Source organism: Podarcis cretensis, assembly GCF_951804945.1.
Source record: "Podarcis cretensis genome assembly, chromosome: 10".
NCBI classification, from domain to species: Eukaryota; Metazoa; Chordata; class Lepidosauria; order Squamata; family Lacertidae; genus Podarcis; species Podarcis cretensis.
Genome location: NC_137179.1, coordinates 67343407 through 67365078, shown reverse-complemented (window position 1 = coordinate 67365078; position 21672 = coordinate 67343407). Strand labels below are relative to the sequence as shown.

The following is a 21672-nucleotide window of genomic DNA, read 5'->3' as shown; positions in this document are numbered from 1 at the left end:
AGCCACGTCGGACATTTGGGTTCCAAAGAACGTTTGCAAACTGGAACACTCACTTCCGTGTTTGCAGCGTTTGGGAGCCAAAATGTTTGACTCGCAAGGCGTTCAGGATCCAAGGTCCCATTGTACATATAACATCTCTGTTTTCAGTTCATGCAGTCCTATCTGCAGGCGAGTTACATTTGGTGTGAGACATTGCCATCATAGGCTTTGTGAGGTTGGGGGTGAGGAGAAAGATATGGGGAATGAGAAGTGGGGCAAGGAAGTGGGTAATGATGGGAAAACAGGTTCTTGAACCCATTACAGACGTACGGTAGAACAACTTGGCCTTGGTACAGTTCACAGTTATGCCGCCATATTGTATTACTAACAGTTGCTTATTCTGCTCTCATGTTTATGCTGAAATGTTACTGATGCCACCTCACCTGATACATCCCATAATCCAAGGATACAACAGCCAGGTACTTGATGTCTTTGCCGTCTTTTGCACTCTTCAGTTCTATTAGCACATGATGCCACTCGCCATCACTGATTCGGGACTGAGTCATCCGCAAACTAGCCACCTGGTTCAGTCCATCGTAGACTTCAAATACCACATATTTGTTCAGTATCTGTTGAAAACATTAACTTCGGTTCATTGCTGGAAAAAACGGGTTCTATTTCAATCCCTTGTCATGTACTAGTAACGATACCTGCAGTCTGCATTGTCTGCACGTTCACCTGGGCTGTAAAGTCTGCAGCAAACCAAAGGTTGTGCATTCCAGACTATCCTATTATTTGTTTTTAAATATATATTGAGAAATATTTGTATCAATAGTCTGCCTTCCATTTGAATGCAATCTATTATTTTCTATCAGAAACGTCTGTTTGTGGCAAATGGATTGATCAGTGCTGTAGCATTTAATTTCTCCTACCTGTCTATCTATCTTATGAACTGCTATCTGGAGTAAACATACTAGGGAATAAGCCTCACTAGACGCTGTTGGAGCTGCTTCTGAGCAAACATGTATTGGACTGTGCTTTATGACTAAGTACAGTATACATATTTAAGTTTGGTGCTGTGTTGAACCAATCTACCTGAATGTTGATCTTGGACGAGACCCCTGCATTTGCTTGCATCAACATGCCATTAACCTTGCGCGTTCTAAACATGAGACCAATGTACCATGGCACAGAAATAGTGATATCAAGATTACTCCAGATGATGATGCTTTCTCCGGTGAAACGTTGAGGGAAAGGCATTACTGCAACATTGGATAAAAAGAAAACAAAACAAAGGCACAATTTTTATTGAAAGTTTTGAAATGGAGTGGGAGGACACACACACCACATAATTATTTTTCAGGACATTCTCAGTTGCACTGGCATAAATCAAAGCATGTCACTCCTAAGTGTGGCTGGCTGAGACTGTGCTCAGGACAACTCTTCCATGGAAAGTGGGATGTGGATAGACATGCTAGTGGATATTTGCCTGGAAGCACACAAAGTGGGCTTTGTTGAGTAAATTAAGGGCAAGTTGCAGTACTCAAGTGGTTCAGCTCTGGCAAAGAATCAGTGTCTACACTTTAAAGATGGCGAACTAATGGTCTTCACATGTTGAATTATGGCTTCCAAGAAACCAGTGATCTATCATGGGGCTTTAAATGTATGTGCCATGATAGCCAACACTTCCCTCAGTTTGGAGAAACACAATGCATCAACTACCAGTGAAAATCAATATCAACTAAGAAAGAGCAGATACAGCAGGCGCTTGTATGGCAGTATATAGATTGCAACCCTTTCTGAGCAGCTGATCTGTATATCGTCCTTAAAGGTAAAGGTAAAGGTACCCCTGCCCGTACGGGCCAGTCTTGACAGACTCTGGGGTGGTGCGCCCATCTCACTTAAGAGGCCAGGGGCCAGCGCTGTCCAGAGACACTTACGCGTCACGTGGCCAGCGTGACATCGCTGCTCTGGCGAGCCAGAGCCGCACACGGAAACGCCGTTTACCTTCCCGCTGGTAAGCGGTCCCTATTTATCTACTTGCACCCGGAGGTGCTTTCGAACTGCTAGGTTGGCAGGCGCTGGGACCGAGCAGCGGGAGCGCACCCTGCCGCAGGGATTCGAACCGCCGACCTTTCGATCGGCAAGCCCTAGGCGCTGAGGCTTTAACCCACAGCGCCACCTGCGTCCCATATCGTCCTTAAATCCACATAAATGTTTAAAAGCTTTCGCCAGTCTGAAGCAACAAACCCTACAGCAAGCTTGTCGCAGAATAGATTCGTTCACTGCATAACAGGCATGCTGAGCTCAGCTATATGTGTAAAAAAAAAAAAAGCATCATTTCTAATATCAACTTTATAAACACAAGGTAACTAAACTCAGCTTGAATTTTATGGTTCAGATTTTCAACAACAATATGGGTCTGTCAAGCTCTACTCTCTAGGCTATAGTAGACATGCCATCTTATGTATCAAGGCCTACCAGATGGTTAATAAACTTCATTTTCATGGCCCCAGGTGAGCCTCAAAAAGGTGTGTGTGTTTTTTTATAAAAGACCTGGTAGACTAAAACACATGGTTGGTGTGTCATGAACATCCCAGGGCCTGTATATTTGACAGCCCTCTTATAAATACACGTAGTTCTCCAAAGTATTTGGCATTCAGCAGCCATCGTCCCCCCGCACACTTCCAATGTTTGCTTCACCTTGGTCATAAATTGCTAAGAGTTCCCTTTTATTGACATTACTTATTTCCCCTTATGCATATTTCTCCCCACAGATATGTTACGGGAAATAAGTAATTGATCTGGGGCCTCCTGACAATAAAACGAATCCAATGTTTTTCTAAGGAGATTTTTTTCCCCCGCAGGAAAATCGGTTTACACAGAAATACAGAGCTATGTCTCTGCTCCAAGTGCATTTTATGGGAACGTAACGCAAAAGGGGACTAATAACCTGCTACTTAACATGAGTCAAATAGGTTCTGACTCAAATCGTGATTAGATATTAACACACCATCAAAATGTATTTTGGAGTTCATTAGTTTTACAGGAGGAAACCTGTGGTTTAATGTTCTTTTTTAAAAAAAAAAGATTATTGCAACAAAGCTCTAGATCCTTTTTCCTAAGTTTGAAAAAAAGGTGTGGTTGTACGCAGATTTGCTTATACTAGGACAATATAACAGAACCACACACACTACCCACCCTATTACATGCATTTGTGGACTCTTCTTCCTCGGAGGTTTTTAAGCAGAGGTTGGCTAGCCACCTGTCATGGATGCTATGATTCTACGAAAGCACCAAATGGGCCAAAATACAAGGCTGAGGGCCCAGAAGCTGCCCTGTAGCAATTCATATTTGTTCATATATTATGGGATGTTTTACATGTTAAAGGGAAAACGGACAAATTGCTCACCTTGCTCACAGTTCTTCCCTCCATACTGCAGGGGACACTCACAGGCGTAGGTATTCCATTTGTTCACACAGGTGCCTCCATTCTGGCACCAGTTGGTGGTGCAGTAATTCTTCTGAGCTAAACAGCCTGGCATTCCAAAAGAATCGGTTTAGCCCTCCACTTGTTTAGCATTCTACCGACCCCCATGCTAATAACAAGCTATGATTAATCTCATTGTTAGCTTTCTGAATGGCTGCAACTATACACAGTAATCCGGGGAGGCGGGCGGGCTGCTGCTATGAGTTATGCAGATACTGTGCAGCTTCTTTACCACTAACTGTAGCACTGCAGGACAATTTTGAAACTTCTGGGGAGTTTTTAAAAAGCAGTTTGTTTGCACAGAAAACAAACTGCCGCCGGAAGCTCCGCAGCTTGCACACAAGCCCTTGCGGGCACCCAAAAGTTTGTCTGGAGTGTGACTCTTGGAAGTTAAGGAACTCAGAGATGCACTATCACCATCAGCGAGTGCATTAAATAATTTGCGGCGTGACATGACCTCGCCTTCTTTTCAGTGCAGGGGGTCTACCCAGGATACAGACTCTTCCTTCTCACATTACTGAAACTGTATTGCAACAAAGGTCACCTTTGAAATCCAGTTCTTGTACATGTGACCCTTCAGACATTGTTGGACTCCAGTTCCCGTCAGTCCCAGTCGGCATAGCCAATGGTCAGGAATGAAGGGAGTTATCACCCAACAAGTGCCGGTACTCACCAGTAATCAGAGGGAGAGGGCAGCGCATAGGGGAGGGGCCTGACACCAAGGCTGGGCAGTAAGGGTGGGTTAGCTGCTTGACGCTCCCTTACCCACCCACCTACTGGGATATTTCTTCTCAATGAAACAAAACCAGATTTGTTCGGTTTTCGTCCCTGCAATATCGAGCTTATACCTGCAAGAGTGCCATTGTTGGCTATAAAACTGGCCATGTCAATTGGCTTGCTGTCAATGGAGAGGTTCCTCATACATCCAACAAACTGTCTGTTGTGCACAGGAAAATCTTCAGGCAAGTTTGGAACTCCTCCAAGGAGCAAAGGGCCAGTTAGATCCAAAGACCTTAAGAAATCAGAAATCCAAAGACGTTTAGAAATCAGGTATCAGAAAATCCCTCCACAATGGCTTTTGAGTGGTGGGCAGGGGCCACCCACCTGTCAATCACACAATATTGAATTTGGCTTGCAAGGCTGCTCATGATAAGGATTGAAATTTTAGATTGTAAGCCTGCAGGGCTACGTTCTGTCCCCCACCCGTGTATTTTCTTTTAGATTCTATTGTTTTATACCCTACAATGCTTTTTAGGTACGTAACAAACCATGATAACAACATTTGTCTGGCCAATAGGAGAGACTGCATCTAAAATAATTATTCTCTCCAATCTCAAATTTACTTAGAAGAAATCATCTAGTGAATTCAACACAAATGATAATAATAATAATAATAATTTATTCGCTCTACGTGGGGCTGCCCTTGAAGCTGTCCCAGAAACTCCAGCGGGTACAGAATGCTGCAGCGAGGCTCCTCACGGGGTCTCTGCCATGGGAGCATATTCACCCAGTGCTTTTCAAGCTGCACTGGCTCCCGGTGGAGTACAGGGTCAGATTTAAGGTGCTGCTTTTGACCTTTAAAGCCTTTCACGGCCTAGGACCCTCGTACCTACGGGACCGCCTCTCCTGGTATGTCCCACGGAGAGCCTCAAGGTGCATAAATAACAACACCCTAGTGGTCTCTGGCCCTAAGGAAGTCAGATTAGCTTCAACCAGAGCCAGGGCCTTTTCAACTCTGGCTCCGGCCTGGTGGAACGCTCTGCCTCATGAGACCAGGGCCCTGCAGGATCTGATTCCTTTCCGCAGGGCCTGTAAGACAGAGTTGTTCCGCCTGGCCTTTGGCTTGGAGCCAATTTGATTCCCTCCCTCCCTCTCTCTCTTTTTTTTTCTTTTCCTTCTCCTCCTGCGATGAGGCTACATTTTAATATTTTAATGTTCCATTATTTTAATGTTGTATTTTATTTTATTTTTTAAGTTGTAATCATTCATCTTGTTTTTATTATTGCTTGTAAGCTGCTCTGAGCCCGGCCTTGGCTGGGGAGTGCGGGGTATAAATAAAAAAAAATTATTTATTTATTTATTTATTCATTCATTCATTCATTCATTCATTCATTCCCCGCCCATCTGGCTGGGTTTCCCCAGCCACTCTGGTGGCTTCCAACAAAACACTAAAATACAATAACCTATTAAACATTAAAAGCTTCCCTAAACAGGAAAAACCCTTTCTTAACACAGTCACATTTGAAAGTGCACTCGCATATGACAGTGACCCATCTTAAGCACACCTAAAAGATAAGGAGAAGGTCTTTCAAGGTAAGTGGTTTATATCATTTGTGAACATTAACATTTTTTTAAAGCGTCTTACTTTTTGGAGCCTGTCTGCGTTCCCTGAGCAGCACATGAGTAGTTTCCAATAAAACTTCCGAAACGAACAGCGACTGTAGTATCGCAGTCATCCACGGTTACGACTGCCACCTTCTCCCCTGAAGGTCCATGAGGAATACCTAATCTTCCTATGTTGGGCTTCGGAACCAAACAGATAACAACAACAGTGAGAAAGGAACTGTCAGCAAACCTGCAAACATTTAATGCAAGGGGGGCGGGAAGCTATTAATGCAATAATTTCCCAAATACTTTTGCGAGAGATAAAATGACCAGCATAAGCAATTAGATACTTTTTCCAAAACAGCTCTGCCAAAGCAAAAAAGTTTAAGCAGTTTTAAAAATGAAATTTGCCCCCTCCCCCCATGAATATAATTCACAGCTATCTCCTAGCCAACAGCCTGGAATTATGCTTGGGAGAAGAGGAGGAAGATTTACAATAAAATTCTTAATTGCTGTCTCCTTGATTGTGGACAACATCCCAAACCAAAAAGCCCAATTGGGTCTACCAATAAGTTGTCTCTTGAGCTCACCAATGTTGCTGTAAAGCTGCTATTGTCAGCCGTACAGAGAAGTTAAGAGGATTGATGGTGACAGGGAGGGGCAGTTCAACAGAAAGGAAGTATAATCTCAATGACTGGCTCACCAATCCCAAATTTGCTTGCTTCCTTGGGAGAAAATGCCACTGAGGCTCAATGACATAACAGGAACTGCAGGAAATGTATTACTGCACCATCATTATAAATGTTCAGTAAATGATTGATAACAAGGAATCCCCACAACTGGCCAAGTTCCAGATCAGCAGACTATCTGGTCGTGGAATGGAGAGACACAGGTTCCTGTACATGGAGCTACAGCAAAATATTTAAATCACATTCACCATGGGACTGAGAATGTTAGAAAAACCCTTTTAGTAAAGCCTGGCTTCTACTCTCACCACTAAGAATGCAAGAGAATTTTAAGTGCTATCATATCCACGTCTACCCAGAAGTAAATCCCAATATATTGGGTTATTTCTGCATTGCAGGGCTTTGGACTAAATGACCCTCAGGGTCTCTTCCAATTCTGCAATTCTATAGTCAGCGGGACTCATTTCCTAGCAGGTGTGCTAGAGTTTCAGGATAGTGTTCATAACCTCGCATGTAAAGTCCTGTTGCTGTTGAAGACACTGGAGTTACTCAAATTAACAGGCATTAGCTAATATTAACCTGAAATAGTATTTACTGCTGCAGTAATTAATGCCTACAGAGCAATAAAGTAACTATTGCTTGAATTGCAATATAATTCATTTTAATCCTGACAATAAGTAAACATATTGCACAGATAATCAATGTCGTATATGATCTTGACGAAAGGCAAAAGACTAAAACTGTCATATTTAGGGATAAGCCGCTCTGAAAGGATCACCACAGAATTTGTACTTTTCAGAAATTTCTCAAAAGCTGTTTCCTGATAGCAGACCATCCCAGTGTTTTCCATTTCCTCCTGTGTTTACGGTGACCACATCATTTGGCAGCTCTTCACACAAAGGGCTTGACATCTATCAGGTGACAGTAAGGCCTAGTTCTCACAAACAGAAGATGAGATAAATCTCTATGCCTGCGCAACAACAAATCATACTGCAGGTGAGGGCCTCAACTGCTGGAAAGTTCATCCACATAAAACAAAACAAAACTGCACATAGAAACTAGACGTCAAGAAGAAAACAATTCTTTTTCCTGACATCTATGTGCAGTACAGGATATTACTGTGAGCATGTGTGGCAGGCAGGCTGGGCGGGCGGGTGACAGACCATTCAATCATGTCAGCCTCGCATGCAGTATAGGCTACAAGCAGTTCCACATCCTCATCTGCAGTTTGTGACAACATTTTCCAAATTCAGCGAGCAGTAGATTTAGTAACGTATGCAACGTCAGCACCAAAAATGCGAGGAATTTCATATTTCACCTTAATATTGTCATATGAACACCAAAGCTAGCATCAAAGTTCTACCGGGTATATAAAGGATGTTTTCACCTCACAGATGTTGGCATTTAGACATGAAATAGTAGTTATGTCTGTGATGCTTGCAATCTTAATGCAGAGTTTACCAGTGTTCCTACTTTGGAGCAAACAGAATGAGGGTTTTGTTTATATTCAGTTGAGCTGAAGGTGTCCTTGCTGGCATAGGGTGCTTTCTATCCTTTCTATCAGCTTAGGCTCTTGTGGTGGCTGCAGTCTTTTCTGGAAACAAGTGGTGTGTTCTCTGGAAACCTGTTTAAGCCACTGTAATATGTTGCACATGATGAGGTTATTGAAGACAGTTCAAAAGTCAGTCCAAAGAACAGCATCCAAGATTTTGAGTGTACAGCTTGCTATTAGAAACATACTTCACTAGTTTGGCCAGATTTGCCTAAGTTTCCTTATGTTAAACATTAAACTTCTTTCATAGCTTGGGATCTGGGTTCCCCCAAGGACCGCCATATTTCATGTCAATCTACCTCAACAATAAGTCTAATTCCAGCACTGCTGCTGTTGCTACCCATGTTTTATACCCCTAGCCCAGGGGCTCATCAGTTCCCACTGCCACACTATCCCTTGTTGTTTTCTAGCTATTCCTTTACTCCTTTAGAGTTCTGGGATACCACATTTCTTCTTGCCAGAAGCCACCCCTGATGCAAACTCACATTGTACTGCTTCTTATTTGGCTTTCCGAGAAACAATCTGGGAGACGCTGCAAAGAAAATTATTCTCCTACAAATGGCTTCTAGAGCAAAATTTTCTTTACCTGTGTATTAATTCATTAGGACATTGCGCTTTTCTGTGCCTTCTTATTAGTACCCTGAAAGTGAGTTCTCACACTACCTTCCATACTGGTTACAGATACCTGAGTCAGTGCCGTAGCTATGGGCAGGTGAAGGCTAGCTGGGGTTTTTTTTGCCCCAGATGAAGCCTCCAAAGGGGCACTATTGAGGCTCCCAGCCTGTGTGTGTGTGTATGCAACTGCATACATGGTGTGTGTGTGTGTGTGTGTGTGTGTGTGTGTCAAATTCGGTCTTTGTCCTGGGTGAAATAAAGCCTAGTTTCACCTCTGCCTAAGGGCAGGTTCTGATTATCTCACTGCCCTATCCCTGCTAAAGTGGGGGTGGGAGCAGGCTCTGGAGACTGACATGAGCAGAAAGCTACCTGGAGCTGAAGAGGAGAGACGATGAACATCACCTCTTCTCCAGCGTCAGTGTTTCGCTGAACCACAGGATTTGTTTTGGCTCTTCTGACTGCACTGAGCGAAAGCAAAGGAAGAGGTGTAATAAGCTAGCAGCTCCCAGCTGCAGATCCCAGCTAGATAAACCTTGATCTGCTGTGCCTCTGCTTCCCATTCCAGCTTTGGGCTGGAACAGGAGGCAAAGGTTTCAGTTTTAGAGGGAGCCTGGAGTCCATTTTGCCCTGCAGAACCTGGTTTCCCCTTCACACACCAGGTACGGTGGTAGAACGGGACTCTGCTTCCTGCTCCAGCTCTGAACTGTTGGGGACGACAGTTTCTACTCCCATATCCAGCCTCAGCTCCATGAGCTGGAGAGTGCAGGACATTTCCCTCTCACATCATGCTGCATATCAGACATTTTGGGTTGGCCAGTCGACTCCTGCCTGAGTGCAAAATATATGGATATTCTAACTGTTGAATGAGTGGTTAAATTACAGTCAAACCTTGGTTGTCAAACGTAATCTGTTCTGGAAGACCGTTCTGAAACGTTCGACAACCGAAAAACCGAAAACGGAAGCCTCAATACAATAGGGAAACTCCAAACGGAAGCCACGTAGCACGTTCGGCTTCTGAAAATCGTTTGAAAACAGGAGCAGTTACTTCCAGGTTTTCAGTGTTCGGGAGCCAAAATGTTCCAAAATGGAGGCGTTTGGGAGCCGAGGTTTGACTGTACAGTAAATGGAAGCAGCAACTGGAAAAGGTTCACCCCTACATTCCATCTATTTTAAAACGAGAGACCAAAGATCTATAAAATACCCAGAGTTTTCAAAACATGCAAAGCACATGCAAATTACAAAATGTAGTGTGAGCTTTGTACTGAGGGCACTTTAAATAAAAGGATGCTTCTATGCTTGCATGCCTTGGTCAGCGGTGGAGGTGAAGCATGTATAATTTTACACTCTTCCCCCATTTCAAAGAGCCTGGATCTGATGGCTTTCAAATTCTTTTGCAAAAAAGTGTTCACTCTCCCGGGCTGACCCTATTAAGCCCCATGTTACCTGAAAGCCATCTTTCATTAGCTGGAAATTATGCCGCAGCTTTGCATTCAGGGGTAAATGCTCAGCGTTGTACAGCCAAATTTACCAGCATGACTACTATTATTGTTAATGGGAGCTATTTAACAAAGTCTGTGCTTGTGGCATTGAAAACATGCTTCTTGCTGCTTTCCTGCATACTGTTCATATGAAAATAGATTGTGATTAAGTCTTCAAAGGCCACATACTGTTGATGTAAGAGAAGAAAGAGGTGGGCAGAAATAATAAAAAAGAGGCTTAATTACTAATAATTGCCTTGAGATGGCTCAATTTCTTTTCTTTCCTCTTTGTTTCGTTCCATTACTTAACAGCAGCAATAGTCAGGTGGCAGCCTGTGGGCAGCATCTGGAGGAAGCAGACAAGGGTCGTTTCCAATCAGATGGAATCAGTTCCTATCGGTTTCTGTGCGGCCAGAAGTCCTTTGGCTGCTGTGCTTACCCCACCCTCCTCTCCACATCCAGTGGCTCATTTGCGGGCTCACAAACACTCTCCTTCCATTAAATCCATATAAGAATATATTACCATATCTTACAATATTACTATGTCTTATCTCTGAATAACACAGGATGGTTGCTGTAGCTCTGTGTCTCCTGTTAGACGGCAGAATGCCTCTGAATGCCTGTTACTGGGAAGCACTGGTTCTTCTGGCAGGCTTCCCCTGGGTCTCTGGCGTGATCCAGTAAGCTCTTCTTATGTTGATGGGTTAAAGAGAATGCCAAGGCACCCTTGCCCTTTGTGAGGATAACTTCCAACCAGCTTTAGTGAGGATTTCTTTTCTGTCCTTTTCAAGTCAGAAGTCTGTACATACTTACCTGTGAATAGGAATGGGGCAGAAATTTGCTCAGTTCACATTTTATGTGCAAACCTGTCTAATTTGTGCATGTGAACTGATATACTCTTCTGACACTATAAGCAAGAAACTGAGGTTTTGGCGGGATGAGCTGGCTTGGTTTGATGGGAGTTGGACATTGTGGAGGGCCACAGAGAACCATCTCACCCCCAATATTCTCTAACATCTACATGAAACTGCTGTGAGTGTTTCTGAGGATATTTGGAGAGCAGTGTCACTGGTATGCTGATGACACTTAGCTCTAAGACTGCAACTGGTACCCAGATGCAGTTATGGACTGGATAAGAACCAAAAGGCTAAAACTGGATCCTGACAAGATGGAAGACCTGTGGGTGAGCAGTTCTCTCAGGTCTTGGAACTGGGTGAAATGCCAGTTCTGAACAGGGTTGCTCTCTGCCAGAATGAACAGATGTGTTGTTTGAGAGTGCTCCTGAGTCTATTTTTGTCAGCTTGTTCTTGGCCGTCTCATCACATGGTAGCACAGCCTTTAGGTAAAAGGTAAAGGTAAAGGTACCCCTGCCTGTACGGGCCAGTCTTGACAGACTCTGGGGTTGTGCGCCCATCTCACTTAAGAGGCCAGGGGCCAGCGCTGTCCGGAGACACTTCCGGGTCACGTGGCCAGCGTGACATCGCTGCTCTGGCGAGCCAGAGCCGCACACGGAAACGCCGTTTACCTTCCCGCTGGTAAGCGGTCCCTATTTATCTACTTGCACCCGGAGGTGCTTTCGAACTGCTAGGTTGGCAGGCGCTGGGACCGAGCAGCGGGAGCGCACCCCGCCGCAGGGATTCGAACCGCCGACCTTTCGATCGGCAAGCCCTAGGCGCTGAGGCTTTAACCCACAGCGCCACCTGCGTCCCGCCTTTAGGTAGGATGCAGTAATTCAAAGCTGTGGCTGCCAAGAGGTGAGAGGACCATGAGAATGGGACCCAAATCACTTGTACTCCAAACTTTAGCATGTGGACCAGCTCTAAGAACGCCCCCCTCCCCCCCACACAAACAAATGATTATATTCCAGGGTCCTGGCTTTATTTAAAAGGGGGGAAAATACATCTGTATGTCCTGATAAACACAGACACTAATCTTATGTTGTGAACATTTTGCAAATGAGGATCTTTAAAATCCAGGAGATGTGGCCACTGTGTACATTGTATTATCCTTTAATCTCCAGGTCTCATCTGTATGGTGTTTACCACAATGCCATCTGTATCATTCACAGATACTTAAGTGGCTATTTGATTGGATCAAGAATCTACTATAAGTGAACTGAGTTTGTTAGCCAGACTGAAATCCACCAACCAGGCAATGCTTCTGTTTTCCATCTTGACTTAAAAACAGAAAAGGCAGGGAGTTTTCCTTTTATCTTGTTCAGGAAGTTTTCAATCACACGTGGGTATTTATAATCCTGTCTTTTACACTTGGGACATTTAGCTAAGTCAAAAAATTCAGCCCTGTATTGGCTCACAAAGAGACTCACACAGCCAGTTTCCTTATGCTTGTAATATAGGGCAAGGTGGTAACTGAGGAGCATATACAGATGCATATAACTAGACTTCTGCCTTTCTATCTGTTCAGTTCCACAGCACCTGTTGCTACAACAACAGTTAATACACCCCTAAGGATTGGGCAGTTAATCTTTATTTATTTAGCAATTATTTATTTATTCATTACATTTCTAGGTAATGAATCCACTAAGTCCTCTGGACGGTTTACAAACCTATTAAAAATACAAAATACAATCGGGGCGAGGGGGAATAAAAGCAGTATATATAACTACATAAAAATCAGCACGAAACCACAACAATGACCTCAAAGCCACCGTAAACACATGCAGCATAAAATCAACATTAAGAACAGCAAAGGAAAAATAAATTAATGCAAGAATTTAAAAAGCACAAAAATACAGAACTTATGGATTGAAAAGGCCTGGGAAAATAAAAATGTCTTCACCTAAATTAGCTAGAGATTTATGCCTCAGTCCTACAATGAAGACCTGCCTTCTGCATATACAGCTAATATGGATACAGGTGACAACTGTTATGGGCACGTTCAATATGTGTGCGACCGTGCATGTGTGCATCACTGTAACCCGGAAGTAGCCAGAAAAAGGGGCTTAATGAGGGCAGGGCCATAATGGGCTTATGCATGCTCCACCGACACATGTGGGGGTCAGGAATGTAAGCCCTGTGGCAAAATGGTTGTTGTCTATACTCATTTGAGCCCCAATGAAGAAGCAGGGTGTGTTCTCGATGCATATGGGAAAATTAGTTTTATTTACAGTGGTGCCTCGCAAGACGAAAAGAATCCGTTCCGCGATTCTCTTCGTCTAGCGGTTTTTTCGTCTTGCGAAGCAAGCCCATTGACGGCTTAGCGGATTAGCGCTATTAGCGGTTTAGCGGCTTTTAGCGGCTTATCAGCTTAGCGGATAAGCGGCTTAGAAAAAAGGGGGGAAGAGGGGGAAAGTCGGAAAAACTCGCACGACATTTCGTCTTGCGAAGCAAGCCCATAGGGAAATTCATTTTGCGAAGCGCCTCCAAAACGGAAAACCCTTTCGTCTAGCGGGTTTTTCGTCTTGCGAGGCGTTCGTCTTGCGGGGCACCACTGTAATCATAAATAAATATTTTAGCCTACAGCGTATAAAAGAGTTAAAAACAAAACTTCAAAACAGTTAAGAGCAGATTAAAAACACATGGCTAAGCACAGTAGAGTTTACACACACTAAAGACAACAACCACAACAACAACAACAACAACAACAACAACAACAACAAAGCAGGGCATAGATGATGACGATGATGATGATGATGATGATTTATGTACCGTCCTATACCTGGAGGTCTCAGGGCGGTTCACATAAAAAGATCACAGTATATAAAATAAAAATAGAAGCAATAACCCAATAATACCCCCCCCCAAAAGAGCCACATTTTAAAACGGTATGGGATGTTGATCAGGTCAACCAAAGGGCTGGATAAAAAGGAAAGTTTTTGCCTGGCACCTAAAGATGTCTAATGAAGGTGCCAAGCAAACTTCCCTGGGGAGAGCATTCCACCAATGTCCTGGCATGGGAGGAACACAGCCAAGGGAAAACTGGTGGTTTAAAACAACACCAGAAGTGAAGCAGAGACAGTTAATTGCTGGGGGATCAATTTAATGTAAAAAAGTGTCCCTATTTCAATCTAAACATAAGTCTAAGGGCATCAAATCATGTCTACAGTAAAAGTAAAAGTAAACCTTAGCTATCTGATTATTTACTTGTTTATTAAAAACACTTCTAAACTGTTCTTCATCGTAAGAGCTCATATCTTATCCACTGTCTGAAGTTCAGAAGCTACTGAAATGCTTGGAAATCCTAATGGCTTTCCTAAGACAGCCAAACAGGCAAGTATCTTCAAGACTGTTCTTTTGGAACGCAAAGATTACACCAAAAATAGGTTGCACTAAAAAAAACCACACACACACAAAAACAAAGATACGAAAACACAGGGGAATGCCCTTGAAAATTAGATGAAACAAATATCATATCTGGAACAAGCTGGCCTAGTTTTCCAAAGAAATGGCATAATATGACCATTTTACTGATTACACTACTTACAAATCCACACAGGCCTAGACACTCAGATATAGTAAGCACATATAGTGTAAAATGAAGTTAGCAAGTTTGGCAGCAATTGTGCACACTATTAAGTCGCTTAATTCTCGTTGAGTTCAATGTGATTAAGCTGACTGTGTCCATAACTACAGGTCCAGCTCAGATGAGCCAGAACAAGCCCCAGACTCATAAGGGTAGCTGTAGTTTAGGACAAACAAGAACAAACACGATGGGGAAGAGTGGGAGAGCCTGAACTTTGCAGCATCTCATGGTTTGGTGCTATGTCTGAACAGGGATTTCTGATGCTAGTTGTTCTTGTTGTCGCTGTTAAACCAAACCACCCTCAGTTAAGCAGATATAACCAATAAAGACAAACAACGAGCAAAACGTTGTTGTTTTTTAAAGTCACACATTTTTGTAAGTCATGCCAAATTTTAGGGGCTCACTAATCAGTAGTAAATCATTCATTCACTGTTTTGAATGGTTAAAGGTTAAAGAAAACCTGTTTCCTACTGACTTTTGAAAAGCTAAATGGATATTTTCTTTTCATACAGTTGTGCAGCCAGATGGGGGAAAGAGCAGGAGAAGTAGTTGCGATTAAAAAGTATCATGTTCACAGTAGTCCATATTTTTTCCCCTTGCAGCAATTAGTAGAAAACAGAGGAACCAGCAATGCAGTCTGCAGGAGAGTTGCTGGAAGCCGAGGGTGCACTTTTAGTTCAAACATGTTCAGTCTCATTAGGCAGATCGCCAGATTCAGAAAACCCTTTCATTAACCTACTGGTCTGAGCCCAAAAGACTAATGTATGAAACTGGGGGTAGGGGGGTTGGGGAGATTCGGATTCTCAGGCGATACTTCACTGGTTCAGTGGTCAGAAATCTCATTAACTGCTTTGCTACGGACACGTTTTCAACTGAGCACAGCTATCAGAGCCAAACCTGGGTGAAAAATTAAACAAACGGGAAACAAATAAAGCCGCAGGAACTGAAAAGGGCGCATTTGCAACCTTAGTGGAAGAAGCCGGCGAACACCAGACAAGCTTTTATGCCTTTAAGTGTGGGTTTGTAGCCTCTGAGGATTGGAAGAGTCAATTAGAGGCAACGGAAAATTAGGAGGCATCAAGGCTTGTGTTCAGTGAGGTGCCCTACCTCAGCTTCAGGGTAGTGGGGAGAAGGGGAAAGAGTGTTAAGAATATTTGAAAGCAGACAGGCAAAAGAGCAGGGAACCCACCACGTATTTCAACAGGAGGACACATTCCTGCTGATCACCAAAGGTATAAATGAATCCTGAGCACAAGCACTTTCCTCCTTTGAAGTGTCTCATTGGCTCCCCTCCCCTTCCACGTTCATTAAAGAGACGGGGCTTTGTGCATGCTTGTTTTCGAGTATAAAGAATGCACACCCATAATGACACTTTCCACTGAATGAGCCAAGGGCTTCACAGACCTAGGGAAGCACTTCACCATTTCCTTTCGCTAAGAAAACCTAGGGCTTCTGTTTCCCAGGTTTTTCTTTATTATTAGTTCAAAGGAAACACCCAAAGTTCTAAATGATAAACTCTATACAACTTTGTTTGTGTATGCATAGCTGAAGATGCACCTCTTTGCCCTGAACACTATATCTACCGTATTTTTCACTCTATAAGACACACCAGACCACAAGACGTACCTAGTTTTTGGAGGAGGAAGAAAAAAAATATTCTGAATCTCAGAAGCCAGAACAGCAAGAGGGATCACTGCATAGTGAAAGCAGCGATCCCTCTTGGTGTTCTGGCTTCTGGGATAGCTACGCAGCCTGCATTCACTCCATAACACACACACACACACATTTCCCCTTACCTTTTAGGAGGGGAAAAGTGAGTCTTATAGAGCAAAAAATACGGTATATCTATATAGGCCCACCCTATTATTGGGACTGTAACTCGTTTTAATTGCTGCTTTTTAAATTAATAGAACTACAGAATCATAGAGTTGGAAGGGACCTCAAGAAGGACCATCTATTCCAATCCCTGCCATGCAGAAATCACAGCTAAAGAATTCCTGACACATGGCCACCCAGCCTCTGTCATGGTCGTGTGACATGGCAATTAAATAGCTGCTTGGGCAGATGGCCACTGAACTCACTGCCCGGCTAGAGCTGACTCTCAAGTCATGTGGATCTTCCAAGTCTTCAAAGATGCTTCCCCCCTAATCTTTAAATGCTTTTCTCTCTTGTTAGAGATCCCTCCAGAGTCTCCAGGTACACTGCTGGTGCAGCTAAACATTCAACACTAAGAAAGCACTATTTTTCAGTTCTCTTTTTCTTTGTCTTCCACAGACAGATGTGAAATTCTTTAAAGAGCTTCTGAGTTCCTGAAGCTTACAGTGTGATTAAATGCAGATAAGGGTGCACTTCAAAGTCCTTACAGCGAATTCCTAAGGTGCCAGCTGAATGACTATATGGAACAGTGTGCCATGCTAAATCCTTGCTCCCATTAAATGGATTATAGAAAAATGCCCATCGTTACCATTTTAAAAAAATGTTTTGAATTAAAATAGAAAACTAATGCTGAAAGTCTGCAGCCAACGAATTGATTGACTTATTCACAGTGAAATTCACAGGCTCATACCTAAACACTTTCTTATGCGCCCTTACTGCTCACTTGGGCTTGCCAGGTCACAATGCTAGAGCAACAATAGAATCTCCACTGACAGAATTCCCCTCCTATTCATCTCCTAAAGGTGCAGCGCTTCTGGCAGGGAAATCTCATGAGTACTATACTGAACACTCCTATTATCCTTTGGCTCATCTGCTCCTTCTTCACAGCCTTCCAAAGTTCTCTTACTTGTCCACTTCCTGTCCGTTGGCAGGACTTCCTGTCCTCGGTCCCAAGTGAAGTTTTGCTCCATTTCCTTTCATGCCTCCTTTTTTTTTAGCTCCTTCTCTCCACCATCAACTGTTCCAGCTGGTCCCTGCTTTTCAGCTGACTGCTTTCCTGGTCTCACTGGCTAGATAGCCTGTCCCTCAGCCAGTCTCCCAACCTCTACATATATAGATCATATAGTCTTGCTTGAGCCTGAGCATAAAGGTAAGGGACCCCTGACCATTAGGTCCAGTTGTGGCCGACTCTGGGGTTGCGGCACTCATCTCGCTTTATTGGCCGAGGGAGCCGGCGTACAGCTTCCGGGTCATGTGGCCAGCATGACTAAGCCACTTCTGGTGAACCAGAGCAGCGCACGGAAACGCCGTTAACCTTCCCGCTGGAGCGGTACCTATTTATCTACTTGCACTTTGACGTGCTTTCAAACTGCTAGTTTGGCAGGAGCAGGGACTGAGCAACGGGAGCTCACCCCGTCGCGGGGATTCGAACCACCGACCTTCTGATCAGCAAGTCCTAGGCTCCTCACTGGCCCTTCTTGCTTCACCTCCCCGTTTCCTCTGGCCCTTCCCTCCCCCCCCCCCTTTCTCTGGTTTCTCTTTCCAACCTTCATTTCTCTATCTGCCACTTTCCTACTGGGCTCCCCATCCCTTCACTCCCCCACCTCCTTTCTCCTTTTTCCAGTCCTCAAACTGGTTCACAAAGCATCTTTCATCATTAGGACCTATGAGAGGTTTCAATCCCAAGCAAACTGACCACTTTTTCTTCACACTGTATTACAGCTGTACTATAAAATGCTGTACTACAAATACAGAATTAGTCTGACAGATTTATTCTATGAGCATTCAGGTCAGTCAAACAGTGTCAGAGGCTTCACCTCCATCAAAACAGTACAATATAGATTACTATATGGTATCCATGACATACAGTGGTACCTTGGGTTACATACGCTTCAGGTTACAGACTCCGCTAACCCAGAAATATTACCTCAGGTTAAGAACTTTGCTAAAGGATGAGAAAAGAAATCGTGCTCTGGCGGTGCGGCAGCAGCAGGAGGCCCCATTAGCTAAAATGGTGCTTCAGGTTAAGAACAGTTTCAGGTTAAGAACAGACCTCCGGAACGAAAAGAGAGGACCCAAATAATTACCGCCCAGTCAGTCTGACATCAATACCAGGGAAGATTCTGGAGCAGATCATTAAGCAAACAGTCTGTGAGCACCTAGAAAGGAATGCTATGATCACCAATAGTCAGCATGGATTTCTGAAAAATAAGTCATGTCAAACTAACCTGATCTCGTTTTTTGACAGAATTACAAGCCTGGTAGATGAAGGGAACGCAGTGGATGTAGCCTACCTTGATTTCAGCAAGGCATTTGACAAGGTGCCCCATGATATTCTTGTAAAGAAGCTGGTAAAATGCGGTCTTGACTATGCTACCACTCAGTGGATTTGTAACTGGCTGACTGACCGAACCCAAAGGGTGCTCATCAATGGTTCCTCTTCATCCTGGAGAAGAGTGACTAGTGGGGTGCCACAGGGTTCTGTCTTGGGCCCGGTCTTATTCAACATCTTTATCAACGACTTGGATGATGGACTCAAGGGCATCCTGATCAAATTTGCAGACGACACCAAAATGGGAGGGGTGGCTAACACCCCAGAGGACAGGATCACACTTCAAAATGACCTTGACAGATTAGAGAACTGGGCCAAAACAAACAAGATGAATTTTAACAGGGAGAAATGTAAAGTATTGCACTTGGGCAAAAAAAATGAGAGGCACAAATACAAGATGGGTGACACCTGGCTTGAGAGCAGTACATGTGAAAAGGATCTAGGAGTCTTGGTTGACCACAAACTTGACATGAGCCAACAGTGTGACGCGGCAGCTAAAAAAGCCAATGCAATCTGTGCTGCATCAATAGGGGTATAGAATCTAGATCAAGGGAAGTAATAGTGCCACTGTATTCTGCTCTGGTCAGACCTCACCTGGAGTACTGTGTCCAGTTCTGGGCACCACAGTTCAGGAAGGACACTGACAAACTGGAACGTGTCCAGAGGAGGGCAACCAAAATGGTCAAAGGCCTGGAAACGATGCCTTATGAGGAACGGCTAAGGGAGCTGGGCATGTTTAGCCTGGAGAAGAAGAGGTTAAGGGGTGATATGATAGCCATGTTCAAATATATAAAAGGATGTCACATAGAGGAGGGAGAAAGGTTGTTTTCTGCTGCTCCAGAGAAGCGGACACGGAGCAATGGTTCCAAACTACAAGAAAGAAGATTCCACCTAAACATTAGGAAGAACTTCCTGACAGTAAGAGCTGTTCGACAGTGGAATTTGCTGCGAAGGAGTGTGGTGGAGTCTCCTTCTTTGGAGGTCTTTAAGCAGAGGCTTGACAACCATATGTCAGGAGTGCTCTGATGGTGTTTCCTGCTTGGCAGGGGGTTGGACTCGATGGCCCTTGTGGTCTCTTCCAACTCTATGATTCTATGACTCTATGAACCTGAGGTACCACTGTACTGTAATCTATTGTGTGTGCTTGAACTGATAATTAGCAGACAAGTGGGTAAAAAAGGAATGAGTGAAGAAAGAAGATAACTGGATGTGTGTAATCTAGAGTCCTGTGCAGGAACTCAAAGTGTATGTTTTTAGAGGTGTGGCACAGATTGTGACTGCGCCAACTGGTCTTTGCTTATGGAGGACATATGGGCATAGTGCCCTATGGGCATAGGGCTCACCCATGCATTCAGCATATCCAATTCTTCTAGTGGACAAATAATGTACTGTATTGGCCTGAATATAAGCCTCACTCCCCCCCCCCCAATTCTGACCGTTAAAAGTTAAAATGCAGCTTAAATTTGCGACCTTATAAAAATGGGCTTTTACGATATTGCTGCTGAAACAGGCATACATTAAAATGGAACCAAAAAAATGTTTTATTGGCGATTTGCGAGCTTGAGACTGATCATTTTCCATTTATGGGTGTGAGTGCCTTCAGAATTGTAGCAACTGAGTAGCAATTTGCGATTTTAGTGATTGTATGGTAACTTGCAAGATCAAAGGCTTAAATTGGCTTGGGCCAATACGGCCAATATGGTAGTTGGAATCTACACACACAAACCACTATGCAGAGTGCCAATGTGTGAAGTGGATTGAAAGGGGTGTATATAGTCAGCCAGTACATTCACAATCTCCAGTGAGTAGACTTAGAACTTCTGAACTGGGCTTACAAAACAAATGGATAAGAATCCATGATTTAATACACATTGATATGTGTCTGTCTTTTTCCTTATCAAAAATGGCAGATCACGAGACCATAAATTCCACTTATCAAAATGCCAGATCACAGAGGCTGGGTGAAGGTCTGCAGTGGACATAGGCTAATTGCAGAGCCATGCAGATATTCTGGAGAAGAGGCAAATAAAATAGTTTCAGTTTTTAGTACTATTTGTCAATGGCAAGTTGTGACTTTACACATGTCACACAATGATGGCAGATTATAGATAATGCCATGTTGACATAGGTAGGACATTCAACTCTTGTTCAAATACGCAGGCAGAAGAATTGACAATGAGAGAGCTGTCCTTCCAAGAGCTCTGCAAGGTCATGCAATGATCATGACTGACAATGGAATCTGGTCCATGGTCCACAACCAGGCCTGTAGGGACTGATGCAGGGGCAGCCTTAAGGGAAGTGGGCAAAGTAGAGTATATTGTGCATGCAAAATTTCAATATTATGATGAGGAATTCAAAACATCAGTCTCGGTTACAAAAAAGAAAGAAAACCTGTGCCGTGCTAACTTATGGCAATGAGTCCTGTGTGAATGGATGTTGCAGCGGTATAGTCATCTAAAAGAGTCCAGGTACCACTCTCTTCTTTCATCCCTATCTCTTGTCTAGTTCAGGAAAAAGTGATATAATGAATCAATACAATGAAGCATTATGGAAAGGGAAGGGAAGTCTCACCCACCACTGGAATATTGCAAAATATGGGTTTATTTTTTGTATAATTCCACTTTGTTTGAAAAAAAATCTCTTCCTTTTTCTAATTGCAAAGTCTTTGATCAGATCCTCAAAACTGATCTTAGGTAACATATCTGCTTCTAAACTTAGTAGAGATAAAGCATCCAGCCTGCCTTGTTGCATAGTTTTTCTGCTGGGATTTAAAAAACATACTTCAACTGAGAAAATGAATGCTCAGCTGAGAAATTTGTGGCCACTGATGTTAAAAAACCTGGGAATGGAAAATTTAT

At 43.5% G+C, this 21672-nt stretch overlaps 1 protein-coding gene across 3 annotated transcripts in view; it reads right to left on the bottom strand.

Moving 5' to 3' along the window:
- Nucleotides 1-21672, bottom strand: part of CELSR1 (cadherin EGF LAG seven-pass G-type receptor 1) — a 156456-nt gene that overhangs the window by 40221 nt on the left and 94563 nt on the right. For all 3 annotated transcript variants that reach the window (XM_079993997.1, XM_079993998.1, XM_079993999.1), the window contains exons 6-10: nucleotides 5835-5992; nucleotides 4318-4481; nucleotides 3392-3517; nucleotides 1075-1241; nucleotides 423-608 (exon numbers count right to left, since the gene is read on the bottom strand). In XM_079993997.1, the coding sequence (XP_079850123.1) occupies nucleotides 423-608; nucleotides 1075-1241; nucleotides 3392-3517; nucleotides 4318-4481; nucleotides 5835-5992 (801 nt within the window). The remainder of the gene's footprint in view (nucleotides 1-422; nucleotides 609-1074; nucleotides 1242-3391; nucleotides 3518-4317; nucleotides 4482-5834; nucleotides 5993-21672) is intronic.